We start from the raw sequence: 22,435 nt of genomic DNA, 5'->3' as shown, positions 1-22,435 counted from the left end.
CTTCCTCTATCTTGTCCTCTCCTTTTTTTTTCTTTCTTTTTTATAAGTAGCATCTTCGTTTCTGTTGATGATGCAATCAAGCTAGTATGGTGATGTTGACTGTCCAGTTATTAACGTGATTGCCGCATGAATCCGTTTTACTGCAAGTGTTATTTTTCACATTCACCTGGCTCTGTTCTGCTGTAATTCAGTCAATGCTCTGAACTAACAGTGCAAAGTTGCAAACTGCTACTACTTCGTTCGAATCTTCAGAAGAACGATGCTCTGATACCATTCATCTCTGGATATTTTTAAGCCATTAAAGTGTACATGGACCACATCAATCATATGGTCTGTAGCTTAGCATTATCTTGTTTTTAAGCCGTCGTCCTCGCCTAGCTTGTCTCTTGAGTCTTGATTAGGACCCCAGTAATGTGTTTGGTGTGAGCTAATATAGCTAAGAATCAACAACATAAATTATCCTTACCCCGAGACAAAGGAATGATTAGTCTACACAAAGTTGGCGCAACGAAACCAAGAGCATGTGTTTATGGCAAGAACAAGAATTGCTTGGACGATCCGCCGCTTTGGCCTCCGGAACCTACTGGATCGCCTCTTTTTCAGCTTTTCGTTGACGATACGTGCAACCAGCAGGGCCAAGCCCCGTTGTCTCCACGTTAATTCGTGGTTGATGCTTCGCGATAGATAGGTGACACGGACCTCACATGTTGTCTGCATTAGCTCGTACTTCCCTCTCTCCCCAAAAAAAAAAAAAAACTCAACCACTTCTCTTAAGACAACAATCTGGTCATCATATCTTCTTCTAGATTAATTTTTTTATTTTGGACGGATGAAGTAAGCATATGTGCTAGAACCGTAGAATTCAGACATGTTTAATCGCAGCGGTAATTCCAAATAGGAATTTTATTGGCATGCCTTGTCTCTTCTCAGTGGAGAGAAGGATGTCGCTAGCTAATGAACTTATTGCCAGATAACTACACGCAACTAGTGAAGGTACTCGCAGCCATTAATTCCCTCATGAAAGACTGAAAGTTACTATCGATAATACAATTAATGGGTTTTTTGTCATGTTTCTGAAATATCTAGAAATGGAGCCGTACGCCCCATCCCTCTCGACCTGATTGCACGATGATCTTGTCGGCTCGCCTGATGCTCACTCGCATCAAATGCCTGTGAAATACTCCATAGATTAGTAGAGTAGTAGCAAGCCAGACAAACTTTCTACTGCTTGTTATGGCACACTGTTCATCGGATACCGTCTTCGTCACATGACATGTACCCCCAAACTCGGCTATGCACCGCTGGATGGATGGATGGGTGGAGGTGGAGCCCGTGCGAGCGGCCGTGTCATGCACCTGACGAAATTATGAGAAAAACCAGCGTGGTCGTGGCCCATGGCGCTCGTGTTTGGCTCAATCCATTCGCGGAGAAGAGGAGAGGTGATCAGTGTGCGAGGCTGCGCGCCGAGAAAGCAAGAATGTCGCCATAATGTTTGCTGCCTACTCCGGAGACCCGGTGGTTGGAGTCCTGCACTGGCTTTGGTTCTCCCGGTGAAATCTGAACCTGACGTAGGAGTAGAACGTAACGGAGGATGTGGTGCCGTGGTGGTGGTTTATACTGTCATCCACCATGTCACTGTTCGTTTTGCCGGTACATACACGTGATGGCCTTTCTCCTGCGCTTGACCGCTTGTGGCTTGCCATGAGGGTAGCACCTAGATTGGATCTTTCTTGTCCCTTCGGTTTGGTTGCTCTGCCTAGCTAGCTGCGTCGTCATCTTGCGGTCTTGCGTGAATGGCTAGCCCAAAAATAGCAGAATTGTGGCGCCACTACAAGGCCACCGTGTTAGCGACTGAGGACAACGTTTTGCTTGTCATTTGCCAACACTGAACTCTCTCCTGAATGTTTTTGCCTATGCAAGTATGCATGGTTGCCTATGTTTGGACTAAACTGTAATGACACATGCCTCCTTGTGACGCTGGTAAATACTAAGAGTACAGTTTTGTTCCCCTTCCTGTGAAATGATTGTACTGCCTTTTTCTTCCGCTGAAAGCTGCTTAGTTGCACAAATGAAAGGTACGTACAACCGTGCCCTTTTTTATGGTATCCCTATGAGAAGATCTGATCCGCTCACGGATATATGCGGGATCATCTTTTCCATGGCTGCATGCATCACACATTCACATGCATTCATCTGGGAGCCCATGCTCATCATGACTGTCTCCTCAGTGTTCGCAGGAAGCAGTCACCGCGCGCACAATAGAGTGAGAGCAAAAGAGTTTAAGCAAATTATCAGGCGCATGCACATGCAAACCCCTTGTGAGCATCTGGTTCAGCTTTCTTGCTACAGAAACATAATCTGGCAAAATATTAGTACGTGTCAATGACGCAGGCATTGTAGGTCCAAGCTGAAAACTACTGTGAGATCTGGAATAATTCAACTGATTCAGTTTAACAGAGTGTCACAGAGCTTCGTTGATAATAATTGTTACCTGCATGATAAGTTAATGACACTTCCACCATATGCTCCTGATATACGCCTTTTCTTATGTACACAGATCATTCAGAATTATGCACCAGATATATACTTCCACCATATGCAAGACAAATTGTCAGGATCCCATTACATGTACACTTCCAGAAAACAAGACTAGTCGACATGATCCTGGCACATTCAGCACACCAAACTGCTACCTGAAGGAAGTTAGAAGGGAGAACTTTTTCTTTTGTACAAATCAATTCCCAGTGTTCGCACCAAAAACTTCGTGTGGTTATTTCCTTCTTAACTCGCATCAGCTACACCAACAAGCATTTAGGTACAAATCATTTACATCAGTACACAAGAACATGCTAGGTCTAAGCATCATGAGCTCGCATACAGCAACCGGAACTACTGACAGCATCCTCCATTTTTTGCTTTGTTCTCGTGCTTCTGTTTCAGAGAGTTCCTCTTGACAACTGAAGAACCTTCCTCCAAGAGACTTGGTACCTCAAGAATCTGAAATAGGACACACCACAAGATATTTACAACATTGTCGTAATAAGGACAATACAATATTGTATTACAATTAAGTAAACAATACACAATTTTATCAAGATAACATTGTCACATCAAAAGGTACTAAGATGACCTTTAATCTTGTTTAAAACTACTTAGAATATATAAATAACTTTTTAGTGAAAAGCAGAATCTTCAGCAGGAGCTGAAAATAGTTGTACATCAACACTCTACCTCCTACGCTTGGTGAAAGATGCAAAAATATTCATGAATAATTCAAACTTTGGCTTATTTTAAACAAATCTGTTTTTAGAAAAGGAATGCTAGTTGTACGCTTCAAGGATATATATAGTTCATGCACTCATGTGCCAGAGCTACATTAAAAATGTGGCACATTAAACATTGCACATGCACCACCATGTGCAAACATCACATTAAAAAGAAATAAATTACAGAACATAAGAGTCACTAAACTGGCAAGCATGCTCTTTGTAGGTACCACAGGTAACATGCTTCCAATAAGACAGGAACATATTCCATATGCTCAGGTGATGAGTATGATTCAATAAGCAGAAGAAATCATACTCAATGATTAATTCTTTCATAAATGAACCTTCCGAGAAATGAAGGAAAAAAATGAATATGTCCATACAACCTAATAATGGAACATTTAAACACACAAGACTCCTAGGCATAAGCCATCAAAAGAGTGACAACAGGATAAGAAAGAGAACAATAGGTTCTCAAGGAGAAATAAAAGCAAAGAAAACTGCAGGAGACCAGGAACTAAGGCAAGAAGCATTGTCACAAAAAATGGCATAACAAGGATAATTAAGCACACACTACCCAAATTTTGGTTGGCAGTTACATCCATCCAAGCAGAAAAATTCGCAGAGACTGCCTCAGGCCATTCTACAAACAAGACACTGACACTTGCTGCACAATACTCAATGGTGTGGAGATGGACATATGGTACTGTGATGAAAACAAAAAAAAAAAAGACTTCCTAAGACATGAATAAGTGCAGCACTAATCTAAAGCTCAAAGAGAAGGCAACCTAACAGCATAGCCCTCTAAAAATATGTGCCAAATGATCTGATGATTTCAGGTGGGTTGTTGACAGCCCCCGCTTGAAGGCTTGTTGAACTTGTTCTATGCCAGGATGAGAAAGAAAATATAATCACTTAAAAAAACATTAATCCTCCAGAAACTGCTTCCCACTGCTAGGCTGCACAAAAGACACCGCACAAATGGATAGCTAATGACTTCAATACGCAGTGATTGCTGCGCTAACCAACAGAACAAATGGCACAAGACATCATATGCAGGACTCACAGCATTTAGAAAAATATGATCATGTGACCAAAGAAACCTATGAAGCTATATCACCACAGCAAGAGTCTTATATTAAGAAGAAAAAAAATGCATGACAGGTTGCACAGAGAAAAATAATGTTATGTGCCAGAAGACTGCAAGGCCTGAACTCTGAAGCGCACTGTCATAACAAAAATACGCTACAAACTAAAGATATGTTCAGCTTTAACTTCAATAATGCTACTGCATGGAGTTGGTTTCATAAGTTCACAGGTCAACCTGTATGTATCCATTAGTTCAAATAATCAAAGCAGAGGTTAAGACTACAGTGCTTAGAGCAGGTACAATAGCAGGCTATTAGCCAGCTATAAACATATTTTAATGAGATAAACGATGAGAGAAAAGAGCAGCGGGCTACAGATCTGTAGACTGTAGCCAGCTACAGCATGGACTCCCAAGACGCAATGTGCGTATGACAGGTGGGACCATATATTAATAGTATAGTAAGCAACTATTGTATGAATTGGCTATTAGATTGACTATAGATGAATTGGAGCTAATAGTGGGCTATACTATTAAACTTGCTCTTAGTATATTATTTCTGCAAGTATACCTTTAACGCAAGCTCTTCAAAGCATTTCTCCACATTTTCTCTTGTTTTGGCACTGCTCTCAAGAAAAAGACATCCAGATTCCTGGGCAAAGGCAAGACCTTCTTCCCTTGTCACCATCCTTTCCTCATTCTGCAATGTAGAATTATCAAATATCAGAACCATGCACTGCCATTTTATCTTAGGTGCTAACTCCTATAAGAAAAATGGCCTCGATCATTAACCTCTTCCTTTGTTTGGTAACAATCTAATGCCATGTGTATTGAAAATTTATTTTCTTCCCGCATGCCATCTATAATAGCCGTACTCTGAAATTGTCAACCTCACTTATGTAATTACACCAAATGCTATCTATGATAAGGTGCTGAAGTGATACTATAAACTGTACAGTGTTACAGAAAGTGCTATAACATGTTATCGATGAACCAATAAATACTTATATTTTAGAAATGGGGAAGCATCAACAGCAGCTGAAATGGAACAAGGTTCCCACCAAATAATAATTTGATTTAAATAGGCAAACAATGATTACCTTGTCCACCTTGTTCCCGACAAGCATTTTGATGCACTCTTTATTTGTCGAATGCAATTCTATTTCCTTGGCCCATACATCAGCCAAATTTGTGAAACTTTCTCTCTTTGTGACATCATACACTAACAGAAGAAGACAGCAGAAAGTTAAACTTCCATGAACTAACCAGGAACACTTTTTTCCAGAATAAAAGAGCAAGTAAACATATTATTCTTCCTACAAATTAGGTTGCAACAGAAGTTTTTCAATTTCCCAGATGCAACATAAAAAAATGAGGGTTGTTTGAGACTTGTTCATACATGGTCATAGTAAATTTTCACCTCAGTGGAAAAGAAAACCCATGATATCAGCACACAAATACTGAGTAAAACAATGAAGCGCCATGGTGATGGAAAGGAAGCAACTGTCTAATAGCAAATACAACTAATTTGTGGCAGGATATTCTAGTCACTAGATCGTTCAGGAATCACACTATTAAACTATATTAAAAAAGATCCTGTATCAGAAAAATAATGATGGCAAACTGACAATGCAACACCACGTTGGAGCATGCACACAATATCAGAGATAAAAGTGACCTAAAATGTGATACATGGATGCAATACGAGCAACTTTCAGAGTTGATATGCCCTAAGTGACAGTGAGATTGGTATAAAAATGTACTGTAGGCATGGTAAATGCTTAGAAATATTGATGGTCCTGAACATAAGTTGGGAATAGAATTACCTAGAATGATGCCATGGGCACCTCTGTAGTAAGAACTTGTGATTCCCCTAAACCTTTCCTGGCCAGCTGCAAGCAATAAAAAGAAGTCCATGAACAATTGAAATCTTTTGAAATCATTAAATAACATAAGCTACAGAAGAACAGGATTGAGCCAACAAATATCATGCAGCAAGAACAGTTGAACTTTACAGGAGAAAAACCAAAGCCTTTTCTTTGTACTAGGAGTATTACTTATTTCTACGTATGCAATGGAAAGTGGAAACAGCTTTTTTCATAGGCCCCTTTCTGGGTACAATGAAGCTGCCTTTGGGGTAAAAGGCAAAGGCAGCTGCTTTCCAACATTAAAAAATATTGACAAATCAACAGGAGAACACCATTTTCACAAATAAACATGTACGGAGTAAAAAACAACTTACCAGTGTCCCATATTGTTAGCTTCAGTTTCTTCCCATTGACAGTGAGAAATTTGATTTTAAAGTCAACCCCTGATAAATCAATGTGGAAACAAGGTAAATTCGTAGAAGTAAATAGAATGAAGTTATAGGTAGTTCAACAAAGAGGGCATACTTATACAGTACATGAACATGAGCTGGATTCCTGCCACTGAAGTGATAAATCTTTACCTTATTATTCCAGAATGAGCACATATAGAAGGTTTTGCCCCATTAACAATTTAGATCTGACTAATTTTCAAGCATGACTCTTGAACAAATTCACTACTGACAATTCATGCATAGTAGTTAGTACGATTACAATTCATAAAAATCTTGAGGAGAGTTCAGGATCAAGCTTTCCGCACTGTTAGTTTTGTAGTAGTGTTAAAATTAAGAGGTAGTGCTATCCATTCAGTTGCCGTAAACAGCTGATCACTTCTTTTTTACTGATTCTCTAATTCCGCTGATCACTTCTTTTTTACTGATTCTCTAATTTCACACAAAGGAGCAGACATGCATGATGTGTGCTACTGCTTAGTTGACGGTTTCACACCTAGACGACGTAACAAATCCAAACGTGTCCCTTGGAATTAGGCTTGTCGCAAGCAAGGTCACTCTCAATTAGATCATCAATACATAGACAGATCGCAAAACAATCAGTAAGCAGTAGTAGTAGTGTAATACGGGCTACAAGGTGCGTGAAACAACAGTACCACAGAGATGTCCACAGCTTGGTTATTCCAGTGTTTGGTGATCCCTCTACACCGAACCGAGAATTGTACCATCGTCATCGCATCTTTCAACAAAGGTAGGAGTACGCACATATTTTACGTCTCTATTAACAGGAAACTAATACAGTATATAATAGAGACAAAAGTTAATTGCCGGCGTCGGCTTGTTCCCTGATCGGGACAAGGCAAGGAAGCGGACATATTGAGCACAGGAGGAGGAGGCAGGAATCAACGAGATCCAGAGAGGACGGGGGGAAGGCATCCGTACGCACCTATGGTGGGAGCGATTTCGTCGTCGATGTGGGAGGCGGAGACGAAGCTGACGAGCAGGCTGCTCTTGCCGACGGCCGAGTCCCCGATTAGCAGGATCTTGAAGGAGCAGTCGTAGCTGCTCGCCGGTGAAGAGGCCATGGCAAGGGAAGGAAGGGCGCGTTGCTCGCCCCGCTCGCTCGCTCAGGCGTGGATCGAATCGCGGCGGGCAAAGCAAAGCATCCGGACGCGAATGCCGGCGGGTTGGTGCGCGTCTGCGTGGTGTGGAGGAGAGAGAGAGAGGTGGGAGGAGTGGGAATAAAGCAGGCAGCGAGGCTCTTCGATGCGAGGAGGAAAGGCGGAAGTCAGAAAGCGAAACGGAACGACGATAGATGATGCGTCGGGTGGACTACTTTCATCAGTTACGGTTTGACGACTCGACTCGACGCGACGCGACGGCCACGGGGGCTGCGTGTGGGTCCGAGGCCCGGATGCGCCCGCGCGGACGCCGCTTTGGCCAGGTGTCTCCGCGCCGCACCGCGCTGTCTCGCTTCCCGCACGGCACGCGTCGTCGTGGCGTTGGGGCGCACGCCACCGCGCGCGAGGGGAGTAGTGGTGTGGATTGTGGAATCGGCGCGAGGCCACGGCCCACGGGTGCATGCGTGCGCGGTGCAGCCGCGGCCGTCAGCGAGCAGCGAGAGTGCGAGACGCCGAGACGGAAGCGCAGCATATGCGGCTGCGTGGTGGGGGCACTGGGATGTTCGGAGAAATCGAGCGTTGCGAGCCGCGCACGTGTAACGTTTTTCCAGGCGCGGTGCGGGGGATCGGCGCGCGTGGGAGGGGGGAGACATCAGACATGTGCCGTGCGGCGCGCTCCCGCTCGCTCAGCCACTTCTCGCGGGGGCCGCGTCGTGTTGTGTTGGACGTGGTGGCGACCGGGGGCGGTGTCGCGTTCGCGCAGGCGAGCGAGGACGGAGGCGTGTGCTCGAGAACTGGAGCGCTTGGATGTAACGCTTTTTTAGCCGTTTGCTATCACGTCGCGATGCTCGCCTCAGGAACTGATTTGGGCACGATCGATTGGTCCTAGTCTGGCTCCAACAGTGTGGCTAGAATTATATCTTTCAGTTGCATGTCAACCTCATTGGCAAAACAAGATCGAGCCACTCCCTTCTGCCTTCGTGCTGTATGTTTTCCTAAAATTCAAGGGTATAATTAGGATGCATCCTAAGTGATGACCGATGATGAATATAGTCAAGTTTATGATGACTTGTAAAAAAAAATTAAAATGTTCATAAAAAAACTTAACAAACATGCCACGATTGCCTTCGATTGGTTATTTGCAACAAACAACGTCGACGTCTTCTTTAGGGTCACAGGGTGGTGAACTGGTGATGATGGTGATCAGTGTCACAGGAAGGATGCTTTGTAAAGTGGACAACGCAAACGAGGCTTGATGATCATACCGCTACTTCTTTATTTCAATCTCGTAAGCACCGGCATGCCAATGAACGACGAGCACATTTCGTTAGTTCCTTTTTCTTTGCGAGAAATACCTCACCGGCGAAAGCACAACGCGATAAAAATCACGGTAATGATAAAAATCATCTCGATGCAGAGTCCTGACTGGCGCTTGCGGCCAAGGCCCAGCAGGCAAGCAAAGTCGAAATCCGCCTAAAGCACAACGCTGGGCCAGATTAGCACTAGACCGGCCTACTAGGGGGAACAAACCATGGACGAGCCCAAATTTCAGAACAAACGGTTGTTTGCGTTTTGATGGGCTTTGAGACTAATCACAGGCTGCAAATCTTTTTATTGGGCATTTCAGACTGCAGAGAGCAGTGCAAATCTCTCGCTGTTCTTCGGAGTTCAGACTAGCTCTCATCTCACTGTTCTTCAGAATTCAGACTCTGGAGCACGCGGCAGCAGGGGCGGCTCTTGTCTGCCGGGTGTTGTAAGAGCTGCATCCGGGGCACTTGTGTCCCAATATGTGGAATTGCACGTTCGATGTCGTCCCACAGTCGTTGCATAGGATCCATATCTGACAGAGCCAAAATAACCACAAAAACTTTTGTTCAGCGTATAGTTACCTGGTTGGACTGAAGAACACAAGTAACTGAATTTACATACCATCTTCTTCTGATAGATCACTGGCATCGGCGATGCTGCAACCTGAGTGAAGAGTTATTTGGATGGTGTTCTATGCATGTATGTATGTATGTATATGTACATGGTCAGTGTCAATGGATAAGCTGTGCAATGGGAGAAGGAAAATGCACCTCTTGATCAAGCTTTTGCCATGCATGGGACATGTCACAAGCAGACCTCAGGCAGACCGGGCAAGAGAATCTGGCGAAATGTCACAGATTGACACCATAGTCAGTAATCAGTTGGGAGAGGCCATGGTGTAAGTCTTATCTGTGATTACTTACTGTTGATGGGATCTCATCTCGTATAGGCATTCCAGATGGATCGTGTGTCCGCAGTGCAGTGCACTGATGTCTTTTGTTGAGTCAAATAGATACTAGCACAGAAACAAATAAGGGAATTTATTTTAGTAGAATACAGAAAATTTCAGAGTCCATGGTTTCTCTGACAACAAATATTTACCTCGAAGCATACAGGGCAGTTATGGTGCATTGCTCTTTCCACACAATGATGGGAATCCTTCAGCACATAGCTGTAGCAGCATCCTGATAACCACAATATTTGTCAATGCAAATATTTACTAATACCAAAATCTGAAATTGATGAAATCACTCGACCCTAAACATACCGCATTTGTCACAGTGAAAGAAGTTCTCTGCACCACCAGTTCTGTAAAATGTGATGGTGAGATTTATCAAAAAGGGCTCATATTTCATTACTCCGTCACAGGAATGCAGATTTAGCACAACTTGCCTGCATATGCCACATCCATCGCAGTGAAATTGGTTCTTTGATACCTGGAACAAGAGCGAGAGCCACGCTAGTCAGAGAAAAGAACAGAAATACCACCCAAAAAATATAATCAAAATGCTATTTAGTTTCATTAACAGCACAAGGTTCAAATGTTCTTTATGTGCTTACATCGTCATCATAAAAGTTGCATTTTGCGCAGAAATATTTACCCAAGCATGCCCCACAATTGGAGCAATCCTGTTGTACCTACAAATCAAAAGGCGGACGAATTTTATGTGATGGGAACAGCCAAATCTGATGACACCTGATAAACACTATTCTTACTAGTTTTTTTTTAGATAATGACTATTCTTACTAGTTATTGGCAACTTACATCCTGTTCTTTGTTGCAGAGAGAGCAGATAACCTGTGATGAGGAAGGTAGAACAGTCTCAATAAGATCACTATATGGTTTGGTGGTATCTCAAAAAAAAGGTCATTATATTGGTGGAGGAGGCTCATTATGATTAAACAACCAAAAGTGGCGAAAGGGGAGATAGTGACTTGTATCCATATCCACAAAAGAACAGACTTTGCCCATTTCAACCATACAAGCAGTCGCAGATTCTGAAAATTGATAACGGCTATTGGTTTTACTCCAGCTGTCTTCTCTACTTAATCTGTGCAGTTATTTGTGACCTGGTGACTTTTTTTACGCTGAGTTTAAGACTAGATTCTATGGGCACGTAGTGAAATATATTTTTTTTAGATAATGATCTAGTATGAGCATTTTCAGATAATGATCTAGATCGGACATGCAACCAATTCAATCTTTAGGATATGAACTTGCACTGTTAGTTATAGTTCATTCAGTCTTTGAGTAACTTCTGAAACACCTGTTATAGTCAGCCATCAATAATAGGAGTGTGTAGTTGATGGTACAATCTATTCTTTTGCAACTATGCTGTGCTTCAAATCATCCTGAGTTCTTGACTAACGGTGAACCATGCCTACAATAGTTTCTCCCACTTGACTATTCTCTTGGATTCATTGTCCAGATACATGGTTTTAGGATAGGTCTTATCCCATGCTAGGTTGCTATATTCTGGGACGGAGAGAGTACTTAATATGGAGGACGCACCTATACTGTTGCACGGACACATTAAGTAGCCAAAAAAATCAACAGAATCTGGCTAAGTATCTACTCTCTCCTCGTCCTAAAATATAAACAATTTTAGAAAATTGCAAAGTCAAACATTTCTAATTTTGACTATTAATGACAAAAAAAAATCAATCATGTAAAATTGATGCTAATAGTTTATCATTAATCAAACTATCATAATATACAACTATTTTTATTTAAAATATTTTATCTTTATACATATTGTTGATCATAATAATATCTCGAAAAATGTGTCGAAATCTAAAAATGCTTATATTTTGAGACGGAGGGAGTATACAGTAGTAGTGGATAAGCGTACAGTAGAAAAGGAAAAGAAATTCAGGATGGAACTGAAGCAGCAGTAATCAATCATTTCCAAGAATATTGTGCAGCGCAAATTACTACTATCATGTCCGACACGACAGTTAGCATCAAATGCAGCAAAATATCCGATAAAGTAACAGCGATAGTGATACGCTGGAAAGGGCAGCCAAAATAACTGGACAGGGACACCGACCAGCTTGATTTCATGGCGAGGGATCTCGTGCCGGTCGCTGATGCTGACCTCCAACGAGTCCTGTAACAAAGTAAGCAGAACAATAAGGTTTTTTTCTCCTAGCCAGAGACAATTCAAAGCATGTAATACTGAGACAAGGAAAAAACGGTGATACCTTCGCTTCGTTGTGGCAGTGCCTGCAATCGAAGATCTCGCCGCAGCAGGGCGCCCTTATCTTGCATTTCCTCCTGTAATGCACGCATCTTGCATATGGAAGAGGAAAAAAAGGAGGAGAAACAAACGAGTGATCAGTAACGACTTGCTAGTAAAAAAGATCCACTGCATCCACAGGAACGGAGACATGATGAATGGTGCTTACCCGTACTGCTCGACTGCCAAGTCCATCTCCATTTCTCGCAGCTTTCCTCGAACTGATGATCCACTAACTGAATTCTCAGGTATTGTAGCTCTTAGCACCTGAAGAGAGACCAAAAATGAAGAAGCAAATCAAGTCAAAACTTCTTGCTCTGCTCTGCATCTCTTCTCAGGTTTTTCACCTCCTCTGCATCAGCTCGGCCATCTCGCCGCCGGCCACCACAGACCAGACCGACGACGAGACACCAAACAAAACGCAAGGTAGAACAAGAAACCAAGACGCGAAGCAGCTGCCTCTCACCGTACTTAACGCCAAACCCGAGAGAGAGAAAAAAAAACAGAGCCGCACGGACGAGCCACACGGCACCGTCCCACGTAGTACCTGCGTGCGCCGACCACCGGCCAACCCGATGATTTCGCGGCCACGGCAGGAGACAGCCGCAGCAGCAGCAGCCGCACTCGGCCGGCACCGAGTCGTCCTCCACGCTTGCCAAGGGTCTCCTCTCTCCTCGCGGAGGGAGACCGACTGCCCGAGCGAGCGAGCACGAGCACGGCCTGCGCCTGCTGCACGCACGGCTCGGCGCACGGCTGCACCCACGGTTATATATTTGGGTAGGCGCGGCGCGGCGCGGTTTAAAGAAGAGGAGAAAAACGAGGGGGGGAGGGGGTCGCGTAGCATTCGGTGGCGCTTGGTCTTTATGTGACGCAGTAAATAAAGTAGTCGGGCGGGCCGCGCGTCACCCACCCGCGTGCGGCTGCCCATCCCATCCTCCCCCAAACCTTTGACATGTTCGGGCCGTCATCTCGTCTGTCGACTTTGGCCGTCCTGTGGTCGATGATGCTTGATGTTGCGCTCGCCTCCTCCTTGCAGCGCGAAAACTGAATGAAGTGAGTGTCGTGCTGTAATTTTATCAGTGTAATCATGGTTGAAAGTATTGTTGTCCGAAGTTGTTGGCAGATACGGAGTACCCCTACTTGGGGTTGGTCATAAATCTGCTCGTCGATGCCTTTCAAAATGCGGAAAAGGAAAGCTGGTCATTAATCGCTGGATCGTTACTGTATGTCAAGTTCCTGTGCCTGCTTGAATGCATTGTTTGCTGACGACCGGATTATCCTTATGCAATGCGTTGTTCCGACCTGAATGATCTCGTACACCTTGGTACATGATGTCGGCCATGAGGCCATCCTCTGTTCCCGTCGAGCTCTCTGGCATTACACCGTACACGAGATACCTTCTCGGGTTTTCTTGGCCAAAACAGAACCTGGTATTTCTACTGCATGGTTTCCTGTCGAGAGAAGCAACTGTTGCTTCTCTGAACCGGAAGTGCGCGTCTTTCGTAAAAGCAGCTCCAACCTTGCTCCCCCAAAAAAAAACACTAGTGAAAGCAGCTTCAACTTAACATGTCCCAAAGCCATTTGACCTGCAAACTAAACTAATCAAGAATCAGTAGAATGTACCGTCTGGCAGAATCTTCAGCCTGAGAATTGAGGCATGCTATCCGAGTATCTGAGCAACTAGAATGATCGTACCATTTGTTAATGCAGTTCTATGCAGATTGGGCAGCCTGAAAGCAATCCTCTGCCTGCCTCGAATTTCATCTTCTCATCGCGTTTGATCGTCTACCTGACGCATCTCAGTATGACCGACCGGATCAAATAAAATGAGAAGAAGAGATGAAGAGGCGTGTATTCAGGTTCGAGTTGGTGCCGATGCTTGGTAAACAAGTGCTGCGAGTTGCAGGGTAGGGTGTCTTGCAGTTGCAGGTAACCATCAGCTAGCTAGCTCGATGGTGCAGTTCATGGGATGTGGAGCAATTTTCTTGTGTTCTTTGCGATGTATTGGAAGTGCGTCATGTGCCATGGTTTTCTTTAATCTTGTAAGGCCGACCTGCAATTTGCAACTAAAAAGACCATGGAATGGATGTGTCGTTTTCCATTGAACTGTATATAGTAGTGTTGTTACTCTCACCACCACACGGTCTGCACTGGTTTTTTTTTTTAATCCTTGTTGCGTTGTCTCACTGTTTCTGTATCATGATATTATCAAACGAAGCAGTGGCTCATTTTTAATCTTTGCTTTAATCTTGACGAAGCAAGATATAGTGACACGATCGTAAAATTGTTATTTTTTAGCATTTATATTTTTATATTTTCTATACCAAGTTCCTCCTTTGGTTTTGAGGCACTCCCTCCGTACCATAAAAAAACAACCTAGTATAAAATGTGACATATTCTAGTCATACAAATCTGTACGTACATATGTACTATATTTATAGTTCTAGGATATGTCACATCCGGTTTTCGTTTTTTACGGCACAGAGGGAGTACTTTTTTTAATATGTCATAGGATTTTATGTAAAATTTATATGGCTATTATATTTACGAGGGAGGGGAGGCTGGGAGGGTTTGGGGATTGGGGGTAGGGGATGGATGTTTTGCAGAAAAACCCCTATACTTTTCATGTTTACAGCGCTACCCCTAGAATCGGAATTTTCTCTTCTTCACATTGTATTTCATTGGAAGATAAGGGGGTTTCTGGATAAAATATGATGGGCTGTCAGTCGATTCAAGGATCTGTGTAATATTTTGTACAAAAACGATGAGCTTTTTGCAAAAATAGTCAACCACGCTTATCCTCCCCTGAGGAGCCGAAAAAAAATTCCAAAAAAGGAGAAAATTTGTACGGTTAGGGGAGTTATTGACTTTAGATGTTGCATTCAAACATATCTTATAAAATTTTCTCCATATTTTTCTACAGTTTTGATAACCGTTTTCTTTATTTTTAAGGTTTGTGTTTATTGTGTTCAAATAAAAAGCAACTAAAAAAGTTGTGTTTAAATGATTACTATTGTGAAAAATGTTGCTAATAATTGAGCCTAGCTGTCACCGAGAAAAACCATACGATCTTGAACGTCCATTTTCCATCCAACGTTTCGAGATACTACAAGTAGTTCAGCCGCCAGCTAGGTTTTCCCCCACTTGCTCAACCCCGCCGTCACTATCTTCATCCGCCGTCCCCCCCGGAGAGCCTCCTCGCCGCAGATGGCAGTCCCCGGCCGCCGCGACGACCTCGTCGACGACGACGGGATCGGCGAGGAGTACATGGGCCCCTCCGACGACGAGGAGCCGCAACTGCCTGACGAACTCTTCCGCCTCGCCGACGCCGCCCAGTCCGGCAACGTCGCTGCCCTCCGCGCCGCGCTCGGTACCGAGGCTTAAATCCTGTGCACTCTCTCCCAATCCTCGAGTTTTTCTAGGGTTATTATGTAGGATCGTTCGATTGGATTGGGGGTACGCATGTTGGGTAGGTTGGTGTTGGTCCTTACCTATGCAGCGCAATTCTAGATTTGCCCTTCCGTGTTTGTGGATCAGCTCCTGTAGTAGTTCAACCTGAACTGTGGTAGTCTGAAGTTTGTACTGGATGTTTCTGGCCTATGGGTTTGAGTCGTTTCTGCAGAGGCCCTATGTGATGCAAAAACAGTATCGGCTTGAAAAATTGATTGCCACTATTACATAGAAGCAGCTTGAATTTTAGTACAACTCTGTGTGCAGGCACTTGGTATTTTAATACGAGTCTGTGCATATGGACTAGACTAGATGGATACATGCTTTTGAAATATAAAAAACAAGGCTAATTATATCTTTTTTTAGTTGAAATCTATAGTACCCCTTTGTTGGAAAACGTGGTAAACTGGTGATTGAATCTAAAAGTAGCACCTGACCATGCACTTTTTGTGATATTTGTAACTGTTGTGTGTCTAGTTATCTGCATTTGATGTAAAGTTAGCTTGGCGTGTTGTGCCGAGGAAGTGATGGGATAACGTTAGTCACATAAATCTTTTCTTATTATAGTAAAAAAACAGGTTTGAAAATAGCAGAACATAATCCCTTTTGAAAATCCACAACAATGCCAATTTCTTCTTTGCCCAACCCATGAAATTTTGTCCTGGGCAATTCATGTAATTTAAAGGGACAACACTAGTTTGTGAATCTGTTATCTTGTTCCTTTTTCACCTGCATGCTATGTTCCTATTGACCTTCATTGGATGGCTTTAAATCTTTGTTTCACTTTCAACACCAATTTGTGGTTACCTTGATTTTTTCTGATGATGTATTCTCTATTCTTCAGTTGTATATTCGGAACAGTGAACTTCCGTGCATACATAGGCTGTCCTGGTTGATTCATCTGTTTGTGTTTGAAACTTATCAAGTTGAAGAGTAGTAGTTTTCCCCCATTAATTTTCACAGAAGCTGCACTGAAACGAAGCACTTTGCTATTGATTGGGTAGAATTGAGTTCAAAAACTGTTGCCAATGCTTTGTATTTTCCATTCTTTTCTAGTGAGGGCTTTAATAAGTCATGTCCTTATGGCATTCTTAACACATTGCTGCAAGCCTGTAATGATTACATATGTTTGATGCTTTCACCATGCTAACCATCTCAGTGTGTTGTGGCAAATCTATTTCGTTTTTCTAAATTTCATAGCAAAAATGATTCCATTCTTAAGGTACCTCACTTTTTTTTTCTGTTGGCTCATTGGACAATTACTTGCAAGTGGAAGCTGCTATCAGCAAAAGCATTTGTACACAGATGATAGTTGTAGATGCAGATCTTTCGTTAAAATCCTATTGATATGTGTATGCAGATAATTATTCTGGCAACATTGATGATCCAATAGAAGATGGTGATACTCTGCTTCACATAGCATGCTTATATGGCCATCTACCTTGTGTTCAGGTTAATGTTGTTATCTTGAATTATTTTTGCTCTGCTATTAGTTGTATCTAACTGTGGTTATCTTATCAGCTACTGTTGGAACGTCAAGCTAGCTTGGAATGCAAAGATGAAGAAGGAGCAATTCCTCTTCATGATGCTTGTGCTGGAGGTATGGATGTTTATTATGCATTGCGCTCTGGCTATTTTTGTCCCTTTTGTTGGCAGTTTGTATGTGTAATCTAATAAACACTTTTCATGTAGGCTTTAGTGATATAGTCCAGTACATTTTGAATTTTGCTGCGAACATTGATGGCTGCGTAACAAGAATGCTCAACACTGTTGATTCTGAAGGCGACACTGTAAAGTTTCTTGAGCTTTAAGTATTACATGAACCATTTTTTCAGCTAAATGCTATCAGCATGATGTATAATTTCTGCAATTACTCCGTGCAGCCACTCCATCATGCTGCCAGAGGGGAACATCTGGGTGTTGTGGATCTCTTGCTTAAAGCTGGGGCATGTGCCAAGAAGGAGAATACTTATGGCCAGGTCCCTGCTGAGATGGCTGATGAAGGCACTGAAGTCCGGAAACTGTTAATTCAAGAGCAAGTTGAGGCCAGCACACATACTAGCAATTAATTGACGTATGGCAATCCTTAGTTGAAATTGGTAAAATGAGTTACTGTCAGGCTGAATATCTGTAGCCATTGGAACTGTGTAGTGGTATGCGGGAAACATCGGCAAACCATCCATCACCACCCTTTTGTTTTGTATTGGCTTGTTGCCATCTGCCTCTATCTTTCTATTTCGTATGTTTGGGCTTGCTTGATGTCTAGCAAGATTTGTGAAGAATCATTTCATCAATAGTTGATAGATCCATGACGACCTGGGAGCATTGGTTGGTATGTGTATCCTGCCATGTCAGGAAGGTAGTCACTGTACCATCCTCAAATCCTCATCCATGCCGTATCTGTCGATATTTTCTTCTTTTTTTTTTCCTGCGATAGAACTTGTACATTGGAAAAATGTCATAGTTCGTTAATTATCAGGGTTGATGATACACGATGCTACAGTATCTGTGCTGTATGAAGCATGCCATGAACCTTATCCATCTGGGTATTTAGATGTGCAATGTGTCATATTATGGATATTTTGAAATTCAATCCCGATCAATTCAGTCAGAAAATCGTATTTGAGTGGCTTGGGTAGTCTATGGCGGTGCAGCCCGCTAAACGAGTCCGAGTCGGACTGGCCCGTTCGACTGATATAAGCGGACGGCCCATCTGGCCATCTCTTGTGAGATCAATTGCCGATCCGCCACTCTCCCAACCACGACGATGGCGGCGGTGCAGCGCCTTCCCCTTCCTCCTGCCGCCCCTCCTCAGCCGTGCCGCGGACGATGGAAGACGAACGAGACGAACGGGTCGTTTCCATGGACGGAACGTACGACGCCGACGAGAAGCCCGTGCTTCTTGTCTCTCGCGGCGACGGCGTTGTCCGTGTCCACGATCTCCCGTCGCTGAAGAAGAGAGGGGATATTCTCTGCTACGACGAGGTCAAGACGATATCCATCAGGTCGCGCGGCGTCGTCTTCACCGGAGATGCGTCCGGCGAGGTCAGAGTGGCGAAGTGGACATGACCGGGTGATCAGCTGAGGCACAAGCTTGAATTAGTTTAGCTCTGACCTGCAAGTTTTGCTTTGTGGTCTCGTGATCCAATATTCGGATGTGTTATGTGCTGTAACGTGGTAAACAGAGGAACCGATACGCGGCTTGTGAATTGTGATACTACTACCTCCGTTTTGTAACGGTGTGAGGCTCCAATCTTCTCAAAATTTCAGTTTGAACAAACAAAGGTATCCCCAACGAAGTATTTGGTTCAACAGAAAGTCGTTGAAAAAAAATCGAAGTAAACCGGATGAATTTTTTGGTTTCCATTCCTTCAACAAAATTTCGTTTAAAGATCGGTGTAAACCGGTGGAATTTTTTGTTTTCCATTTCGTGGGGAAAAGTGCAGGCCTAAATGGGCCGTTTTATTGGGTCGGAATGAACCCCATCCCGTCCCGTCCCACGTATAGCCCGCAAGCGCACCGGCGCGAGAAGGGCGGGGTGCGAGATAGCGGTGTCGGGACTCGGGAGGAAGAAGGCGGGGAGGGGGGCAGAGCGGAGGAGCAGGCGGCGACGCAGCATCGCCGTTTCTCTCTCCTCGCCTCTCCAAATCGCTCGAATCCCCTCCCCCCAACTTCTCCATGGATGCCGTCAGCATCGCGATGGCGGCGGCGCCGGCCGTGATGAGCCGGCGGCCAGCGGCCGCCCAACTGGGACGGCTCCGCTACTATTTTTTCCATGGTTTCTCGGCTCACATCTCGTCTTACTTGCTCTTATCTCGTTACTGCTTTGTTGTTTTTTGCTCTCATCTCGTTACTGCTTGTGTGCACTTGTGTGGTTTTGGTAGGGTTTTCTCCACCCCCAACTCCGATCGCGGTAGTTCCCCAAGACTGCTACTACGACCCAATACTCTTCCCGCAACAACCCGATGGTATGATTCCATATCGATTTTGAACATCTGGCGACACATTTTTGACCCGAAATCACTCGGATTTGCTTCCCTTGGATTAGTCTTTGTATGATTTAATTAGCGGTTGTGATGCGTTTCCTTCTCTCTTTTTTTTCGAACGCCGGAAAAGGATTGCACGTTTCCTTCCCACGCACGCATGAGGCCAGCAACATCTAGCTTGGCATAGAATTGATGAGTACACGCATTACGCGTCGATGCGGCTAGGTTAAGAGATTGAAGAAACTACAAACATTAATTGTGTCGCTGCGGGGATCCTACGACCATCACGATCGCGCACACATACCTTTCTCACTCAGTGGTAGGTGTTTATTATATGGGATGTGACTTACATGCTAGTTACATTGTAATTACAGTACATTAGTATTGTAGTTACATCCGTGTGATTTTAATGAAAAAAAATTGTCGGGTGATATATTGGTAATCCTCTCAGCCCGTGAATGTAATTGTTAGTCCTCTTAATTGTAATTGCAATCAAAGATATATCCCGTGAATATAGTTGTGATGATGATCTTTCCTGATAAAAATATGGTTCATACTGCAAGGTACCTAGTACTGGAGTTATGTTTGCAAAGCTCAATGCTGATACTTCTGAGATTAAGCTTACTGAGAAACAGGGTGATGATACTGAAGACGACAAGAAGAAAGTCAATGGGTCGATGAAAATCCCGCGAGTATGGCTGTCTTTGTCTGATTGCTGGGAGAAAATGAAGGTCTCTATCTTTGAGTTTATGATTGATACAAGTGGAAAGAAAGAGGCAATCTATACTGTGTACAGCTATATCGCTATTGGGATTGTCCTGAGCCTTAACTGTTTCTGGAAAGTATGGCGTGAAGCTAGTAATTCGGATGAAAAACCATCTGGGTTTAAAGCTTTCTTTATTACCATCGTTTGCATGGTTGGCAAAAAACTCTATGACTCTCTGAAGACCACCAAGTAGGTCGGAGAATTGCTGAGTTTCTTCTATCAAGTAGTAAAAACAGCTGCTGTGGAAATTGACAAGGAAAATAAATTGAAGAATGAAAGTAACCAGAGGTATGGATATGGATTGATAGTTGCAGAACTTATTTTGGTTTTTGGAAACGGGATAAGACAGTCATACAATGATACCCGTGCATTGTCTATTTTACAGTGCTAAAAATGATGAAGCTCAAGACAAGATACCTGAGAGTGAAACTGAGAAGTCTGATGTCACCCAGGACTGAATACAACACAACATGTTATCAAGTGGTAAGTATGATTGGCCATACCATATTTGGTTGCTTTGATGACACTTTTGAACGAAAACGAAATATTGAGGGACTTGGATGGGCATATTGGAACCTCAAGGACTAAACTCATAATTTTCAGGGACCAAACAGGCTATTTTGCCCTTTATTTGTCTAATACAGTTTTATATTTTACAGGCTTGCATTGAGGATTCGATTAGTAGACCGATATATGGCTCAAGTTTCGATGACCTAACGTAGCATCTTGTCAAGAGGTAAGTATGATTGGCCATACCGTGTATTTGGTTGCTCTTATGACACTTTTGAACGAAAACGAAACATTGAGGGACTTGGATGGGTATATTGGAACCTCAAGGACTAAACTCATAATTTTCAGGGACCAAACATGCTATTTTGCCCTTTGTTTGTCTAATACTGTTTTCCGTATTTGTCTAATACAGTTTTATGTTTTACAGGTTTGTATTGAGCACTCGATTAGTAGATCGACAAATGGCTCAAGACTCGATAGACCTAACGTCCCTGATATCAGACACTGACCATGATACTGACAACTCTAACCATCCCACGAATCCACATTCATTGTTCGCCTATTGTTGACACTTGTCACTTGAGAGGTGAATTGGTTTAATACGACAAATTTTTTTTGAACTGAATCACCGGGGGGGGGGGGGGGGGGGGGGGGGAGTCCCCACCTGAATTAAATTAAAAAAAGTAACTGTACAACAAACGACAACAGAAGAAAGTAGGAGAGAAGCAACAGACTAGGAAGGTAACAGATTAAGAACACAATTACAACAGTGTAAGAGGGGATGAGAGAATGGAGGTCCACAGCGGCAGGACGGACTTCTGCGAAGGATTGAACCAGTGAGCCCATAGTTTTGCATCTTGTAGGCATGAATTTATCAGCCGACTGATGGAAGGTGGAAGGTTCTGAAAAACGACTTCATTGCGATGGTTCCAAAGCCGCCAGCAACATAGGAGAAAAAAGGTAGAACTCAGAAATGTCGGTAGGGGCCCTGAGAGTTCCAGGTTGTGGAGATCTGATAGCGAGCTTAGCTCAGGGATGATTTGAATCATATTCCAGAAGGCTGCTGCCATGGGGCATCTTAAGAAAATATGATATGTGTCTTCTAGGTTGGCATTGCATAGTTCACATGTAGGAGTGGGGAGGATTGTCTTCTTATGTAGGTTAACTCTGGTTGGCAATCTATTCTTGGACATCAGCCAAGCAAAAAATTTTACTCTTGGGGGGGCTGCACTTCTCCAAATTGCAGACCAAGGCGGCCAGGTTTCAAATGTTGCCATTTCAGACCGGTAGAGCTCCGAGGAGGAGATGAGACCATTCTTTGTCTTGAGATTGCACACTATTTCATCAGGCTCAGTGGAGAGGGTGACATTTTGCAGCAAGTACTG

The 22,435-nt window shown here is 43.4% G+C and overlaps 3 protein-coding genes and 1 long non-coding RNA gene across 7 annotated transcripts; 2 read left to right on the top strand and 2 right to left on the bottom strand.

The window, feature by feature from the left end:
• Positions 1 to 2,534: 2,534 nt before the first annotated feature.
• Positions 2,535 to 7,983, bottom strand: LOC127767358 (ras-related protein RABC2a-like). 2 transcript variants are annotated; one of them, XM_052292672.1, is made up of 7 exons: positions 7,617 to 7,983; positions 6,596 to 6,664; positions 6,180 to 6,245; positions 5,454 to 5,575; positions 5,146 to 5,229; positions 4,925 to 5,053; positions 2,535 to 2,997 (listed from the first exon to the last, which is right to left on the bottom strand). In XM_052292672.1, exons 1-7 carry the CDS (start codon positions 7,753 to 7,755, stop codon positions 2,890 to 2,892), a joined length of 717 nt encoding a protein of 238 aa, XP_052148632.1. In that variant the 5' UTR covers positions 7,756 to 7,983; the 3' UTR covers positions 2,535 to 2,889. The 2 variants fall into 2 exon arrangements, with proteins under 2 accessions (XP_052148632.1, XP_052148633.1); XM_052292673.1 differs by lacking the exon at positions 5,146 to 5,229 and having other exon boundaries at positions 7,617 to 7,980.
• Positions 7,984 to 9,185: 1,202 nt separating this feature from the next.
• Positions 9,186 to 13,182, bottom strand: LOC127767355 (E3 ubiquitin-protein ligase RZFP34-like). Of its 3 annotated transcripts, none has more exons than XM_052292668.1 (12): positions 12,886 to 13,182; positions 12,508 to 12,605; positions 12,304 to 12,391; positions 12,150 to 12,209; positions 10,865 to 10,897; positions 10,660 to 10,737; positions 10,367 to 10,535; positions 10,201 to 10,283; positions 10,023 to 10,114; positions 9,870 to 9,939; positions 9,721 to 9,762; positions 9,186 to 9,631 (listed from the first exon to the last, which is right to left on the bottom strand). In XM_052292668.1, exons 1-12 carry the CDS (start codon positions 13,180 to 13,182, stop codon positions 9,494 to 9,496), a joined length of 1,248 nt encoding a protein of 415 aa, XP_052148628.1. In that variant the 3' UTR covers positions 9,186 to 9,493. The 3 variants fall into 3 exon arrangements, with proteins under 3 accessions (XP_052148628.1, XP_052148629.1, XP_052148630.1); XM_052292669.1 differs by lacking the exon at positions 12,886 to 13,182 and adding an exon at positions 12,686 to 12,791 and having other exon boundaries at positions 9,186 to 9,762; positions 10,367 to 10,407; positions 10,492 to 10,535; XM_052292670.1 differs by lacking the exon at positions 12,886 to 13,182 and having other exon boundaries at positions 10,367 to 10,407; positions 10,492 to 10,535; positions 12,508 to 12,787.
• Positions 13,183 to 15,476: 2,294 nt separating this feature from the next.
• Positions 15,477 to 18,097, top strand: LOC127767361 (uncharacterized). The gene is made up of 5 exons (XM_052292676.1): positions 15,477 to 15,708; positions 17,149 to 17,240; positions 17,310 to 17,388; positions 17,481 to 17,578; positions 17,672 to 18,097. Exons 1-5 carry the CDS (start codon positions 15,546 to 15,548, stop codon positions 17,855 to 17,857), a joined length of 618 nt encoding a protein of 205 aa, XP_052148636.1. The 5' UTR covers positions 15,477 to 15,545; the 3' UTR covers positions 17,858 to 18,097.
• Positions 18,098 to 20,962: 2,865 nt separating this feature from the next.
• Positions 20,963 to 21,650, top strand: LOC127767364 (uncharacterized). The gene is made up of 3 exons (XR_008016369.1): positions 20,963 to 21,023; positions 21,200 to 21,276; positions 21,478 to 21,650. It is a non-coding gene; the product is annotated as an uncharacterized LOC127767364 (long non-coding RNA).
• The last annotated feature ends 785 nt before the right edge of the window (positions 21,651 to 22,435 follow it).

The sequence above is a fragment of the Oryza glaberrima genome, chromosome 3, assembly GCF_000147395.1.
Source record: "Oryza glaberrima chromosome 3, OglaRS2, whole genome shotgun sequence".
NCBI lineage: Eukaryota > Viridiplantae > Streptophyta > Magnoliopsida > Poales > Poaceae > Oryza > Oryza glaberrima.
Note: the sequence above shows the minus strand (reverse complement) of the source record. Positions and strands in the feature narration are given on the sequence as shown.

Excerpts from the sequence above, each read along its gene's own strand:
- LOC127767358 (XM_052292672.1), bottom strand. The coding sequence starts at position 7,755 with ATGGCCTCTTCACCGGCGAGCAGCTACGACTGCTCCTTCAAGATCCTG. Across the intron at positions 6,246-6,595 it reads GCTAACAATATGGGACACTG|CTGGCCAGGAAAGGTTTAGG; the intron begins GTAAGTTGTTTT and ends TATTGCTTGCAG. Across the intron at positions 2,998-4,924 it reads TTGAAGAGCTTGCGTTAAAG|ATTCTTGAGGTACCAAGTCT; the intron begins GTATACTTGCAG and ends GTCCTATTTCAG.
- LOC127767355 (XM_052292668.1), bottom strand. The coding sequence starts at position 13,182 with ATGCTACGCGACCCCCTCCCCCCCTCGTTTTTCTCCTCTTCTTTAAAC. Across the intron at positions 10,115-10,200 it reads ACTGCCCTGTATGCTTCGAG|TATCTATTTGACTCAACAAA; the intron begins GTAAATATTTGT and ends TTTCTGTGCTAG. Across the intron at positions 9,632-9,720 it reads TGATCTATCAGAAGAAGATG|ATATGGATCCTATGCAACGA; the intron begins GTATGTAAATTC and ends TGGCTCTGTCAG.
- LOC127767361 (XM_052292676.1), top strand. The coding sequence starts at position 15,546 with ATGGCAGTCCCCGGCCGCCGCGACGACCTCGTCGACGACGACGGGATC. Across the intron at positions 15,709-17,148 it reads TGCCCTCCGCGCCGCGCTCG|ATAATTATTCTGGCAACATT; the intron begins GTACCGAGGCTT and ends ATGTGTATGCAG. Across the intron at positions 17,241-17,309 it reads GCCATCTACCTTGTGTTCAG|CTACTGTTGGAACGTCAAGC; the intron begins GTTAATGTTGTT and ends TTATCTTATCAG.